Raw genomic sequence first — 15,341 nt, 5'->3', positions numbered from 1 at the left:
TCATTCATTCATTAATAAAAGCTTAATTAATATTTCAATCAATACAAAAAACAAATTAGATTCACACACGTCTTGATCTCTTAACATTAGCCAAGCAATGCATCTGCTTGAAAGTATTTGCAAGCCTCCATTCACAAGCGTAATTTTTGCATCATCTCTCATATTAACAGCAAGTAGCTTGAAAACTTGTATACCTGTTACATTCTTAAAATAAAGTCAGCTAGATGAACACCAGGAACAGGTCACAAAAAAAATCCATTATGAAAATTTGATTTTATTCTTCACAGCAATGTTCTATAAAAAAATTAGACTAGAATGTGAATCAAAACTTAATAAATGTTTACTGGATTTAAAACATTTGGCTTAACACGATAGGCAAGTAAGAATTTGAAAGTATCTGTGATTTGCACAAAAAATGAGTAAAAAAGATGTTGGTTTTTGAACCTATTCAGGACACCAATATGACTTGTCTTAGGCTCTGATTAGCTATTGTAGCAAAGAATTAAAAACTGTGTTTGTGCATATGGTTTGTGTGGTATCTGGCAGTTACTGAATATTACTTTGAGGTCACATTATGGTGCAAATTTGGGATGAATTCTCACAAGCCTGTTGCCTGAAGTCAGGCGTATATCTAATATGATCAGCATTTTCTAGATCAAGAGCCCAAAACCAATGGGGGATGGGGGTGGGGGGTGGGTGGTCAAATCACTTTAAAAGTTGAATTGGTTATATTGAAGAATAGCATATTGAAGTAACATATGAAATCAAATTTCCATATAAAATTAATTTCATTACTTTAATATTGGGAGACCTGTTGAGTTGTTGTGTTCACAAACACATTCTGCATTTGTCAACTGTTTCACAGAAGGACTTGCCAAAAACACAATAGAAACCCTTCACTCCTTAATGTTACTTAAAAGTTCTGAGATACTGAAGTAGTTGTCATGCTCCTTATTTGAAAAAGAGCTCTCTGCATTGTGAGTTCTTTTTCCATGTCGTTTAACATTTTCTGCATGTTTAAAACACTTGCCACACTGGTTGCATTCAAAGCGTTTTTCATCTGTATGTGTTCTTTTATGTCTTGTTAATTTTCCTGCTTCAATAAAGCACCTTCCACACTGGTTACATTCAAAAGGCTTCTCTCCTGTGTGTGTTCTTTTATGGTTCTTTAGATGCTGAGAACGATTGAAACACTTGCCGCAGTGATTACATTTATAAGGTTTCTCTCCTGTGTGTATCCTTTTATGTTGCCAAAGTGTTGCTGCTTGGTTATATCTCTTGCCGCACTGGATACACATAAAAGGCAATTCTCCTGTATGCGTTCTTTTATGTTCCTCCAAACCTTTTGCTTGTTTAAAACACTTGCCACATTGTTTGCATACAAAAGGCTTGACTACACTGTGTACAAATTGATGGTTCTGAAAATGTGATGCCTTATTAAAACACTTTCCGCACTGGATACATTCAAAAGGCTTCTCGCCTGTGTGTATTCTTTTATGTTGCTTAAGATTGCTTGCCTGACTAAAACACTTGCCACAATGGTCACATTTAAAGGGCTTCTCTCCTGTATGTATTCTTTTATGTTGGGTTAGATTCCCAGAATGTCTAAAACACTTGCCGCACTGAATACATTCAAAAGGTTTCTCACCAGTGTGTATTCTTTTATGTTGCTCTAGATTCCCTGCCTCACTAAAGCACTTGCCACACTGGTTGCACCTTAAAGGCTTCTGACCACTATGTGTTCTTTCATGTCGCTTTAGTTTTCGGGCGTCGCTAAAGCACTTGCCACACTGGTTACATTCAAAAGTCTTCCCTCCTGTGTGTGATCTTACATGTTGCCTTAATTTTCCTTCCTGACTCTTGCTGCAGTTCATATCAAAGATCAGTATTCTTTAAATAAAAATGAAGAAGCAGATGTTTCCTTTAGTTAAAAATGCAGTGTCATTTCTGTCACTATCTAGTGGAGGAGAACAGGGATCTAAACATCCCCCCAGGTCCTTTTTACTCCTGCGTCCTGTATTTTTTTTTTTTAATAACGCCTCCCACCTTTCCCATTGGCCATTCTCTCCTCTTTGTTCCATATATATTGCGAAATATAATGAAATGTTACAAAATTTTACTTTGTGCCCTCCTCCCTTTTCTTTCATTGAAAAACATTACAGACTGTAGCCGTAAGCTCACTTTTAGCCTGGGTTGAAATTTGATTGCGATTGAATGAGGTTTTTTCAGCCTGTTTGTATAGGCTAAAATTTGGCATGTAATCAGACCCTAAAAGAGAGATCTAAAATATTTTCTGGTTATATAAGCCGGGTATAAGACGTCGGAAAGATTGCCAACCACTCATTCTGCAGCATTAGCAAGTATATACACAAAGAACTACCTTTGAAACAGAATCAGTGGCCACTTTAACAAGGCACGACTCACAAAAAGCACTATTGAGATGCAAACAAGTGCCGGGTATTCTGCAATCTTGCCTACAAATACCCTGGCTACATTGCAGAATACCCCCCAGGGGGGTACTACGACTTGTAAATGATGGGGATGATCGAATGGAGGCAAAACTCAGAACCCAAAAAAATCCCTAAGTCTTCTGACATTACCCAAAAAAATCCCTTGTCAAATTACCCCTAAATTGCCAGGGGAAACAATATTATAAGACAAAGAAAACCATAAAAAATTGAACGCTCCTGTTTGTTTATTCACCATCATACCATAAAATCTACCAAGGCACTTTAGTTCATTTTTAATACCCCAAAAAATCCCCTATTAAATCAAGTCACCCAAAAAAATACTTGCCAAATTTTCCAACCTCCAAAAAAATCCCAGAATCGAAAATTTCAAACCCAAAAAATCCTTCGAATATCCCCGTCATTTCGAAGCCGGAGAACTCCCGCCCCTGTGAGAATACCCTGCTACCTTTTTTGCATCTCATCGAATAACAAAACTGCCTATTGTGCTATACCTCGTTGTGAAAGAGTTCCGACACATGTAAATGAAGTGGGGGTATTCTCCAATCGCTTTAATACCCTTATGATGTTTTAAGCTTACTTACCTCAACCGACGCAAAACAGTCGATAAAAAAGATGCAAAGAATTCAAACTACGAATCATCGAAGCACGGATGAAGGCGGCCATATTGAAAGCACTTGAAGTGGTATTCTGTAACACAGATTATGTTCATTACCGAACGTTACACAGGAGGCTCTCGCGTCAGTTAAATAAAGGATAAAATGTTTCCACTTGTAGCGCGCATCTTTTCAAAGCGGCCATTTTGAAATTTTCATACGCGGTCTGCTGGTGAGTGATCTGGAGCCGAATAAATTATACGCGGTTAGTCGAAATCAGGTCTGGAACCGAGAAAATCTTCGGAAACCGCTCGGAACTCGGAACTCTTACGGAATTTTTCATGGAGATGTTTTTGTACCGGATCATGCCGGATAAAAACGTCCCAGTTTGTTCCCCAGTTTGGTCGTATGTCGGGAGATTTTAAATGTGGAATCTAAAGTGAATTCTTCGTATCCGAATACTTTGAATCCGCAATATCTTGATATTTATAAGCACGATAATGGTAACCAAATACCTTTTCCGTTCCGTGAGAAAGAAGTCCAGTCCTTTCATCCACATGACGCGAGCAGACTGGGCTCCAGTGTATTCAATGGCCGCTTCGATCGTTTGATCATTGATTGTTTTATCTTGGTTTGAAGTCTGCTCACTTTTTGTTTATTCAGTGTTTTGCTTCAGTAAAGGTAAGAAAAACTTATTAAGGTCTTATTTAAAAGATAGTAGAGTAAACTTAATCCCTTAATTATATTTATTAGTCTCCGATCTGCAGAAGGAAAATGAAAAAATAGCTCCCAATAATTATTTGAACATCTCGAATGCTTGAACATTGTGCTCAGTTTTTTACCGTGAACACTCTATAAATTTGTTTTTAAGTTACAGAGCGTTCCAAATCTGGTTATAGAGTTATTACTTGGCTTTACACTAGAGCTTAAAGTATAGTCTAAGTGCACTTGGAACCTACTTTGAGTGTGAAGGGGTAAAACGTTCTTACTTGAACTTTTCTTGGTGACCATGGAAACTTTCGTAGTTCAAAGAAGCCGAAGTACGCCGCCAAGTATGATCTACACCACACTTGAGAACGCACTTGACCAATAGGAAATGGAAGCCAACTGAAAGCGCGCGCGTGCAGCGTTGTGTACAGGCCCGCAAATGATCCCGGCCCGCAAATGATCCCGGGACCGCAAATGATCCCAAATTGAACCGCAAATGATCCCAGTACCGGAAATAATTTGTGTAAATGATACAACAGAATACTTGGAATGGCGTGGACTTTATGAATCGTCTATGGATGTATTTTTATAAAAGACCAAGTGCCTCAGGCATAATAAAACGCAACGATTAAAAACGGTGAAAATAACGCGCGAAATAACAAAATTAACATGTGGCTATCTAAGTTTTTCATTTAGAAAACGCACCTAAAAAATAAACATGAATATTCAAAGACGCCTCTGCTGTCTAAAGGCTGGTTCTCATATGATCGCCCCGATCGTCTCTGTCGCCTCTGTCGCTTCAAAAAGTTTGCCTGCGATCGGGGCGATCATATGAGAACATTACACAGACGTCAGCGGCGATTGGGGCGATCGCGATCGCTTCGATCGCCCGTGTTCTATCCGGGGGATCGGTCGCAGACCGCGGCGATTATATGAGAACTACTGCCGCAGAGGGAGACGATCGAAGCGATCCAAACTGTCCCATGGTGCATCAGTATTACCCAGAACTACTTTTCCGTTTGGCCTCCCTTTTGCTTCTTCGCCGTAAAACGGCAATAATGAGAAGATAGGAGGCCACAAATTTTGCCTTTACATCGAAGGCTACCATAAGCGATATCGGAGTTTTGAAAAAACACTCTTGCGTCGATCGGAATAAAATCGAATATTCATATGCAGAAACAAAGAAAAAAAATGAATTGTTATCTTGGTTGATTAACCCTATTTTGCATATACCAGACGATCGGGGCGATCATATGAGAACCCCCTGATCGCTTCCAATCGCTTCGATCGCCTACGATCGCCTCAGAATTTGCAAACGACTGAAGCGACAGAGACGATCGGGGCGATCATATGAGAACCAGCCTTAATTAGCCACTTCCTGTACAATGCTGCCTTGGTAGACCCGAGCCTCCTTTTCGTTGGAAGCGCACAAAAATTTCTACGTGCGAATTTTGGAGTTTAAGACAGATTTTGAAACCGTTATTTGAAAACACATTTTCCTTCACAATTCGTTCTTGCAAATATAAAATGAAATACAGTAAACGGTTACAGCGTCTCTGGGTAAATTTATTTGCATACCGCACGCATAGAGCTGTCAACTTTTGCACGTGCAAATTTCTTACTGTCAATTAATCTGTACTGAAAGCTACGCGAAAATGAAGTCAGTTTTTGAGAGAATTTTTAGTTGCCTGTGTCAGAATTTATTTCAGTGACTTGATGAAGACATTTAAAGAAAAAAATAACCACAGATTTCGAACGAGAGTAGCTCGATAACAAGAGTTGGAGATTGATGAACGCTGCATGACTGCGTGTGAATGGCTATCAGCTTAAAGCATTTCGCCGCAAATAAATCATCCCTTGATTGGAGAGAGTTCATATTTCTGTTGGTTGGATTGTTAAACTTTATGTCACGTTTTAGGTTACTAATCGGAGCATATTTATCAGCTATATTGATACAGTTGTGGTTTTGAATTTACTTTAGTAAGTCGTTCAAATACGGTACATTCTCTCGCGTTAATTGTTTTTCTTATTGTTGTATTATTAATAAAGAAATGGATTAAATAAATTTAAATCCCCTGTCCAAATTCTTTAGTCCACGCATATCCAACTTTTACGGTTAGGCGACTGTTTCCGGTCCGAGGATCATTTGCGGTTCAATTTTGGGATCATTTGCGGTCCCGGGATCATTTGCGGTCCAATTTGGGGATCATTTGCAGTCCCGGGATCATTTGCGGGTCGGGATCATTTGCGGGCCTGTACAGTTGTCACGATTCTGAAAAACAACTTGCCAGCTGAAATCAGAAGAAGTTCAAAATGGACGGCTGGTGTTCGGAGGAGCAAGAGTCTTTTATGTAAGTTAACAAAGAAAGAACAGAAAAGTCGATGCATATGGTTAAACTTATAATAAACTTATAATCCTATTTTAACTTCCTTTTTTTCAGAGACGGCTTTAACCATCGGTTTTCATTTCTACCACGAAATGCGGTTCTTCAAAACCAGCCACACGTGCAGCCACTATTTCAACCTGGCCACTTCTTCGCGCCGCAACAAATACACTTTATCCCGCCGACTCCTTCAAACAATGATTTCACAAGCGTGCAATCATGTCTGTGATAATTATGCGTGACTGATTTTACCCCGCGAAAGATGATTGACAGCTTGTACCTCAAGTAATATACTTAGCCATCAAGTGTGAAGCCAGATTTTGTAAAATACGACTTAAGATTTTTAAGTGTACTTGATTCAAGTGCTGACTTGAAACTAACTTAGCTTCTAGTGTGAAGCCAAGTATTGTTTGTATTTCAAAATGTTATTGGTTCACTTATGAAAAAGTTTGTCATCTTTTTCTTCTCAGGAGACCCTAGCCACACTGTAATTTCAGCAGTTGATTTACTTTTTCTTGTTTTTTTTTTTTCCCAGGTCTAATGAAATCATTGTGATACAGGGGTGTGATGCTTGCCAATAACAGAATTACACACACAACAAAGAAGCCTTTTAAATGTAACCAGTGCGGCAGGTGCTTTACTCAAGCAGGAGCTTTAACGAAACATAAAATAGTTCATACAGAAGAGAAGCCATTCAAATGCAACCAGTGTGGGAAGTGTTTTAAACGTGCAGCAGCTTTAAAGGAGCATGGAAGGATACACACAGGAGAAAAGCCTTTTAAATGCAACCAGTGCGGCAAGTGTTTTAGTCAGGCAGGAAATCTAACACACCATAAAAGAACACACACAGGAGAGAAGCCTTTTGAATGCAACCAGTGCGGCAAGTGTTTTCATCAGGCAGCGGGTTTGAACCAACATAAAAGAACACACACAGGCGAAAAGCCTTTTGTGTGCAACCAGTGTGGCAAAAGTTTTAGACATATGGCATCACTTAAGCAACATGAAAGAACTCACACAGGAGAGAAGCCTTTTGAATGTAATCAGTGCGGCAAGTGTTTCAATCAAGCAATAACACTTCAGAGACATGCAAGATTGCATACAGGAGAGAAGCCTTTTGAATGCAACCAGTGTGGCAAATGTTTTACTCAGCCAGCGAGTTTGAACCAACATAAAAGAACGCACACAGGAGAAAGGCCTCTTGTGATCAACCGTCGTGGCAAGGGTTTTACAAATGAAGGAGCTTTTAAAGTTCATAAAAAAGAACACCATGCAGAGAGGCCATTGACAAATGAGGAGGATGACAATTGCTTCAGCATCTCTCAACTTTTAAGTGACATTAAAGAAATTAAACAGGAATGAAGCCTTATTAACTTGTACCTTGTACATGTGTTACAGAACATTTTTTGGTAAAAGGTAGAAACAACACCTGCTATCGGTAAGCTAGGTGTTGTTTTGCATTTGCCCTTAGAACAAAGCTTTGAATTGTGGAGAACTTGCTGATAGGACACAATAGTATGCACGTTCTGTTTACATACAAAAATTTTGTATTAAATTTTACCCGGAGCTTGTCAGGAGGCCCTGCCAGGGGGTTTCCCGTGTCGCTTGTCTACCTTATGCGCCATGTCGCTGTTTTACTTCACGTCGCTGTCAGTAGAATAATTGAAGGGGAATTTACTGTTGGAATTTAAGTTTTTCCAAAAGGGTTGTTTGTCGCGATTTTATTTTATGTGCTGTCCCTACTTTTTGGGCCATGTCGCTTGTCAGAATTTACCCTGCCAAGGTCTCTGTCGAAACAAAAGAGTTCACTGTGAAACTGTTTAAGGAAATTAAACAGACTTCCAATAGCACAACTTACAGCAATGCAATAAGATTTCATTTCACCAAAAAAATTTCATAATTTCGATGCCATCAAAAACGATGGAGGCTGACTAGGGTCCTTAAAATGGGAAAAGTAATTGTATTCCTATAACTACATGAAATTGTAGACTTTGGGCTGCAATCCTTTAGACTATTTGCCATTGTTTAGTGGGTTTACTAGGCTGCACCTCCTTGACCATTCAGTCATAGAAATCTCAGCCCGGGGGGGATTGGGCAAGTATCTTTTGGGGTGGCTTGATTTACGTAGGGATTTTTTGGGTATTAAAAACAATCTAAAGATTTGTGGTAGTGCCTTGGCTAATAGTTCTGCGAATAAAGTAAAAACACTGAACATGTTTAAAATGTTTTTCTCTGTGTTATATCTTCAGATAAGTCCCCCTTTCTAAACAATTTAACGGGTCAGAAATTTGGCATGGGTTTTTTTTGGGGGGTTGATTTTTGGCCCAGGGATTTTTTTGGGTTTTGTTTAAAATTAAAGCCCTAGGGATTTTTTTGTGTCTTGATTTTTGCCCCATTCGATCATTCCAGTCACTTAAAATCCCAAGTACCCCCTAGGAATCTCAGACTCATAGTCTAATTTTAAATACTTCTCCCAGTAATGAGCAAGGCCATGAGGCCATTAATTTTGCATTAATTTATATCTATTAGTAGAGAATGTTGTTGGAATGTTGCATGGGAATCTGACTCAGAAAAATAAATAAATCACGGCATTTGTTATATTGCTACAAGCCCTAGCCAAATAATCAAGTTCTATTCAACAATTAGAATAAGAGCCCAAGATTTTATGAGCAAAATGTCAACAATGTGCAAGTAGCCTAAAAACTTCTAAGGAAATTACAGTCCAAACACTGCAAATTTCAAGTTCAAGAAAAATTGCCCCTTTTAAGAGCAGCGCACATGATTGTGTTCTATCAGTGAATAGAAAACAATGGGAGGACCAATCCTGTGCGTCATTAAGAAGTCCAGTCCAGTCCATTCCTAAATTTCACATTGAATTCTAGTTGTCATAGAAACCTATCAATAAAATCAGAGGCATATCACCTGGCCCCAGTTGTTTGATAGGTGGATAACACCATCAGCCGGATAAATCGCTATCCAGTGGATAAGTGTTGCCAACTGACATACTAAGCTATCCACTGGATAGCGATTTATCCAGTGGATAGAGTTATCCACCTTTTAAACAACCAGGGCCTGATATGATATGTTGCTAATAATAGAAATAAATCGTTTTTGTAAAAAAAATTTACCCTGCTGTATTTTACCGTACTCAGTCTAAAGCCTTTTTGATGCAAAATCGTCGGCGATCGCTGATTCTTGATCTTCCGTTCGTAGCCAACAAGTCCAGTCCTCAATCTTGGTTTCTATTGATGTAGGTGTGGCTGCGATTAGACTGGGCACTAGCGCTAATGGCCGCGTTCATCGTCGTTCATGCGTTGAAGTCTCCGCGATCATTTAGATATTTGTGGTTTCCTCGACAGTAAAATCGATCGACGTCTTTGCAGCTCACACATTTGACTGTTTTGCTGCAGTAGAGGTAAGAAGTAGTTTTTAAAGGCATTTTTAAACATCGCTTGAGAGGCCGCGTGATCTTATTTCTCTAGATCGAGGGAACCCCTGAGTAGCCACAGGTAACCAAAGCGTACTATGAGAGTTTGTATGGATGTACTAAGAAGGCTTGTATGGATTTGAAATAAAGATGAGGAAAAATATCCCTTTTTACCGGCGAAAAGTTATAATGAAACTTTAAACCTTACCTGGTGTCACGTTTTTGTATTTCTAGTGCTTTAGAAAGTCATACGCGCGATTTTCGTCTTAACCGTCTGTTGCGTACTAAAAGAAAGACAAGGTAGGAAAGCAAATTCGAAAGGCGAACGCAGGCCTCTTCGAAAAACTCGCTAAAAGTACCTCAAAACCAGACCTAACTCGATCTTTTCCCTTCACGATCCAAGAGCGATAATTATTCCATCTTTCTATGTAATTGAATTGCATTCAAGTTGAAGTTTGGAGCCAAGAACTTCATTTGAATTCACAACTTCGGCACAAATCGGGCGCCATTACGGCCGTGAAATTCAAATGCGAGCACCTAGCTAACGGTCGAGCCTAGGGCGAGTACAAAATCCACCCCATCCGGGGGAGACAGAGGAGATCTCTTGTAAGCACCATCTCATACTCACTACAGCCACTATAAGTTAATTTTTGTAACGTTCGGAACGGTGCACAGATTTGAATGTTGATTGAATGGGTTGCTGACGTTTGGGTTTACCCGCCGTTACAAAAATTAACTTATAGTGGTTGTAGTGAGCATGAGATGGTGCTTACAAGAGGTCTCCTCTGTCTCCCCCGGATGGGGTGGATTTTGTACTCGCCCTAGGCTCGACCGTTAGCTAGGTGCTCGCATTTGAATTTCACGGCCGTAATGGCGCCCGATTTGTGCCGAAGTTGTGAATTCAAATGAAGTTCTTGGCTCCAAACTTCAACTTGAATGCAATTCAATTACATAGAAAGATGGAATAATTATCGCTCTTGGATCGTGAAGGGAAAAGATCGAGTTAGGTCTGGTTTTGAGGTACTTTTAGCGAGTTTTTCGAAGAGGCCTGCGTTCGCCTTTCGAATTTGCTTTCCTACCTTGTCTTTCTTTTAGTACGCAACAGACGGTTAAGACGAAAATCGCGCGTATGACTTTCTAAAGCACTAGAAATACAAAAACGTGACACCAGGTAAGGTTTAAAGTTTCATTATAACTTTTCGCCGGTAAAAAGGGATATTTTTCCTCATCTTTATTTCAAATCCATACAAGCCTTCTTAGTACATCCATACAAACTCTCATAGTACGCTTTGGTTACCTGTGGAGTAGCATGCATTCCTGCGCTGTTTACGTTGTCGGAACGAAAAATCTCTCAGAGTTCTGCTTGGGATAAAAACACAGATTCTTATTTGTTTCAACAATAGTGAAGTTCTTTCTAAAGGTTTTTCCGGAATAAGGCTTTTGTCGCTTCTAACTAGCCCTCGAAAAGTGAAAACTGGTGAAAACAGAGGGAATGCGCTCTACTTGTGTTTATGCGACTTATTAATCGCAGCTGTGCCTCAAATATGGTAGACAGACACCCAGTAAAAACTTTTAAGGCCACAAACTCGTGTGTGCGAACATTTAAGGTAAACATTTGACCTTTTCATTGTGAAACGTGTTAAATTTACTGACAAGAAGCATTACTCCCTATCATGTACGTAACCTTAAAAATTCTGAAAATTCCAGACATACCTTGATAAGTAATACTAATAGACCCTTTCACGGTTTCTGCCGCCATCTTGGTTGGGGGGCAAACACGGGAAAATGTACAATAAATGTATGGGAAAAGCGAGGGGTTCGATGCCCAATAACATAAACAAAATAAACATTCTGCAATTCCTATGAATTACAAGGTAAGGATACCTAGCAAAATATTTTATTGATGAAATTTGAAGGACACAGCTATGCTGGGAGGTGAGAAATCGCATTTTTAGTTTTTAATACAAATGCTTACATTTTTCCGCGCAAATGGCGGCTTGAATTTTAGACAAATTTATGTAAAAATGAAAAAAACATTTGCAGCTTTCCTTGCGAGACTACATTTCCCAAATTTAATCAATAAACTCGTTTACCTGGTATCTTGAGTTTGCAATTCAAAAATATTACGGATTAGATTCTTCATTTTTCCCATACACTTACTGTAAATTTTCCCGTATTTGCCTCTCAAGCAAGAGGGCGGCAGAAAGCGTGGAAGGGTCTATTGTATAAATAACCCGGCGTTACCAATGGATGAAATTGATGATCGGAAATTCAATCAATAAATAGATACCAATCCATGAAATTAGTGAATTGATATCAGTTGGTATTAGGCAAAAAAAATCATCAATTTTGATATTGATTGGCAGTGGGTCACCCTATTTGGCAGAAAATTATGGCAGAAAGACGGAATTTCACTAGGTAAATGCGAGACTTGGCGAGTCGGCGAGACTGATATCTTTTCTGTGAGCTCGAGCTCTTTTTAGCCTTGCAAAAGAAATTGAGACTCCAAGAAGGCATCAAAGAAAAATTCGAGATGGCAAGACCCCTGAAATTTGCCTAAAATTCTGCAAGACTTGCCTTTTTTGAAGGACTATTCACCACCCCTACCCTGGTATGCTTGCAGTTAGCTTTGACTCCAGTTTGCTTGTGGTTAGGTTTACTTAGCACGAGTAAACTTTTCAAAGGCTAACCAAATTGCACAAGCCTGTAGGGCAAATGCAATTTGTAGTCTTTGAAAAATTTACGAGTGCTGATTTATCCCAAATTGTACGAGAAAAATCATGTGATTACTTGTTATTAATACACATACAAAAATTTCACTTGAAGTGGATGACAAACAAAACGTGTTCAGTGGCTTACCTTTCTAATTCGTTCTTAAACATAACGGAGTTGCCGGGCTTTGTAAGGTAACCATATAATGATTTAATTAAGCGCCTGGGCCATGGGAGCCTTAAATCAAGTAAAGTTGGCACTTCATTATATCAGGGTTACACTGTATTTATTTTGTATTAACATTTTACTTTCTTCTTATTTTTAAAGGTCTGAGGACATTGTTCTGATACCTGGTGCAAATAACACAAAGTGCATGGAAGAACAAACTTCATGTAAATTACTTACCCTGCAGGAAAAAGCAATTTATTGCAAGGATTGTGGCAAGTGTTTCTTCTCTGAACAAGAATTCAAGGATCATGAAAGAGTGCACCCGAAAAAGAATTCTCATATATGCGAACAGTGTGGTAGGCGTTTTAGCCATAAAACCGACATGAGGCAACATGAAAGAATACATACAGGAGAGAAGCCTTTTAAATGCAACTACTGTGGCAGGTGTTTTCGTCAGGTAGGGACTCTTACACGGCATGAAAGACTACACACAGGCGAGAAACCCTTTGAATGCAAATATTGTGGCAAGTTGTTTAGTCGTGCAGCGCATCTCGACAGACATACAAAATGGCATACAGGAGAAAGGGCTTTTGAATGTAGCCTCTGTGGTAAGCGATTTATTGAGGCAGAGGACCTCAAAAAGCATAATAGAATGCATACAGGAGAGAAGCGTCATAAATGTAAACTGTGTGGTAAAGGCTTTAATGAAAAAGGAAACCTAACACAACATGTAAGAACACACACCGGAGAGAAGCCTTTTGGGTGCCCTTATTGTGACAGGCGCTTCATTCAGTCAGGGCATATGAGGCAACATGCAAGATCACACACACAGGAGAGGCCGTATGAATGCAACCTGTGTGGCAAGCGTTTTAATGATTCAGGACAGCTAAAGCGACATTTGGGATCAAGTGTACATGAAGAAAAGCCCTTTAAATGCGACCAGTGTTACAAGTCTTATAAACGTAAAACCAGTTTAAAGAAACATAAAGCAACACACACAGAATTGAAGTTAAAACTGAGCAAGGAGGATAACAACTGCTTCAGTATTTCTGAAGTTTTAAGTGACATTAAGAAATGCAGTGTTAAACAGGAAATGGAATGAAGCCTTATAAACATGTTCATTGCAGCAGATATAATTTAGTGGAAGCTGAGGCCGGAGCCCTTTAAGCACATTATGACAGTAAGCAACTAACCCATTTACCTGCAAATAAAAAAAAAATACTTCCGGTTATAAGCCCCTTCGGATATAAGTCCCCCTCTGCTGGATGACAGTACTGAACAGGGCTAAAATGCATATTGCTTTATTATGACTTTTTAACTTAAAAATGTATTTTGTTCAACACTGCTGTGGCTCATTTTGAAATGTTTTTTTTTTTAATACTGTATGTATTGTGTAAGAAATTACAACAGTACTAAATTTTTGTGCAGTGAAGGTCCATCACAAATTCAATGGTAGATTTTGTTTACAACCTACGAGTATGAGGTACTAAGAAATAGACATTTTGTCATGAGGGAGCCATGTCTTATGGGTAAAGGTGAGGGGGGGGGGGGAGGCTGATGGTTTCTAAGCGGTTAACACCATACAATATGGCTTCAAAGCAGGCTCATACCCAGTCATTATGATTATAGTTTATATATTAAAAGTATACTTCAAGGGACCATTCATGTTTTATGGGGTGGGTGAGGGGTGTTATTTATTTCATTTTTGTGTGAAAGAACATCAGTTAGTAGTGACTCCCTGTCTGAAATCATACTCTTGTAATCAATTACCCTTCACCCCAAAATCATACACGGAGAGACTGGCACTAGTCTGGCTTCAAAAGGAGAATGGGAGGTGCAAGAAAAATAAGTTCATAACTGGGACTACTAAAAAAATTACCAGGGGAGCATTTTTCAGACCTCCCTTGTACATTATTTAACTTTTTTTAATATTATTATACACTGAACAGCATGAAATTTTTTGAACTCCACCAACTACATTTGAAGCTGGAATTATATAGTTGTCATTGAATATGTATTTAAACTTGCTTCTATTTATACTCCAGGGTTAGTTTACCCACAATAATTGCAGAACAGAAGAAATAATGAGAGACTACAATTAGTTGCAAATAAAGTCAAATCTCTATTTGAGGTTAAGTGGGGTGGCCCTTTATAACTACAAAATGGTTGTAATGGATGGCTTCTGATCATCATATCTTGGGCTCCCTTAGTATCCTGGGTTTAGTTTTTGGTCATGTTTGTTCTATTTCAACAAATCCATGCTACAGATTTTGCTTCTAAATGTACTCTACCTGTGGTGTTGATTTCAACGGAGAAAAATGTAAGCTGTGTGAGTTTAAGGTTTTTGTGCTCTGGTCACGTGACTTACCAAATATGGCCATGACTACCAAAACTGAAGGAATTCTCCAATAGAACAAACATGACCAAAAACTAAACCCAGGATACTAAGGGAGCCCAAGATATGATGGTTAGAAGCCATCCATAACCATTTTGTACTTAAGGGCCACCCCCTTAATAATGTAAATAATGAAGACAGATTTCCAGTCACGGCTTTTGATTGCTCTGTGACAACAAAAGCAGTTACGTGGCTGGTCAATCGCTTCTGGCTTGTGTTTGCATAAGGTATTTTTGAATACTGAAACGTTCAGCTGGAAATTTGTCTGTGTTAGCAGGCTACTACTGAGACAATTTTAGTTTAGTTTTGGGCTCTGCTTGTCTGTTTTTGTTAAGTAATAAAAGACTAGATGGTCAGTCAGAACTTTGTTTGGTGTATTCTTGATCTTCCGTCCGTGACTGTGAAGTCCAGTCCACGAATCTGGGTCAATTTGTAGCTAAAGTGTTGCACTTAGTCTCCCTCGCGGCCATTTTTAAATAGTACAGC

General features: G+C 39.0%; 3 protein-coding genes across 8 annotated transcripts; 2 read left to right on the top strand and 1 right to left on the bottom strand.

Moving 5' to 3' along the window:
- Positions 1 to 7: 7 nt before the first annotated feature.
- Positions 8 to 3,306, bottom strand: LOC144658264 (uncharacterized). Its single transcript, XM_078518670.1, has 2 exons — positions 3,053 to 3,306; positions 8 to 1,890 (listed from the first exon to the last, which is right to left on the bottom strand). Exon 2 carries the CDS (start codon positions 1,872 to 1,874, stop codon positions 897 to 899), a length of 978 nt encoding a protein of 325 aa, XP_078374796.1. The 5' UTR covers positions 1,875 to 1,890; positions 3,053 to 3,306; the 3' UTR covers positions 8 to 896.
- A 321-nt stretch (positions 3,307 to 3,627) lies between these two features.
- On the top strand, positions 3,628 to 8,732 carry LOC144658324 (uncharacterized). Of its 6 annotated transcripts, none has more exons than XM_078518743.1 (2): positions 3,628 to 3,745; positions 6,692 to 8,732. In XM_078518743.1, exon 2 carries the CDS (start codon positions 6,724 to 6,726, stop codon positions 7,513 to 7,515), a length of 792 nt encoding a protein of 263 aa, XP_078374869.1. In that variant the 5' UTR covers positions 3,628 to 3,745; positions 6,692 to 6,723; the 3' UTR covers positions 7,516 to 8,732. The 6 variants fall into 6 exon arrangements, with proteins under 6 accessions (XP_078374869.1, XP_078374867.1, XP_078374865.1 ...); XM_078518741.1 differs by having other exon boundaries at positions 3,679 to 3,745; positions 6,214 to 8,732; XM_078518739.1 differs by lacking the exon at positions 3,628 to 3,745 and adding an exon at positions 6,053 to 6,441.
- A 695-nt stretch (positions 8,733 to 9,427) lies between these two features.
- Positions 9,428 to 15,235, top strand: LOC144658299 (uncharacterized). Its single transcript, XM_078518709.1, has 2 exons — positions 9,428 to 9,568; positions 12,620 to 15,235. The coding sequence occupies exon 2, from the start codon at positions 12,666 to 12,668 to the stop codon at positions 13,560 to 13,562; it is 897 nt and encodes a 298-aa protein (XP_078374835.1). The 5' UTR covers positions 9,428 to 9,568; positions 12,620 to 12,665; the 3' UTR covers positions 13,563 to 15,235.
- The last annotated feature ends 106 nt before the right edge of the window (positions 15,236 to 15,341 follow it).

Source organism: Oculina patagonica, chromosome 6 (assembly GCF_052425735.1).
Source record: "Oculina patagonica isolate OP01 chromosome 6, crgOcupat, whole genome shotgun sequence".
Lineage (NCBI taxonomy): Eukaryota > Metazoa > Cnidaria > Anthozoa > Scleractinia > Oculinidae > Oculina > Oculina patagonica.
Note: the sequence above shows the minus strand (reverse complement) of the source record. Positions and strands in the feature narration are given on the sequence as shown.

Excerpts from the sequence above, each read along its gene's own strand:
- LOC144658264 (XM_078518670.1), bottom strand. The coding sequence starts at position 1,874 with ATGAACTGCAGCAAGAGTCAGGAAGGAAAATTAAGGCAACATGTAAGA.
- LOC144658299 (XM_078518709.1), top strand. The coding sequence starts at position 12,666 with ATGGAAGAACAAACTTCATGTAAATTACTTACCCTGCAGGAAAAAGCA.
- LOC144658324 (XM_078518743.1), top strand. The coding sequence starts at position 6,724 with ATGCTTGCCAATAACAGAATTACACACACAACAAAGAAGCCTTTTAAA.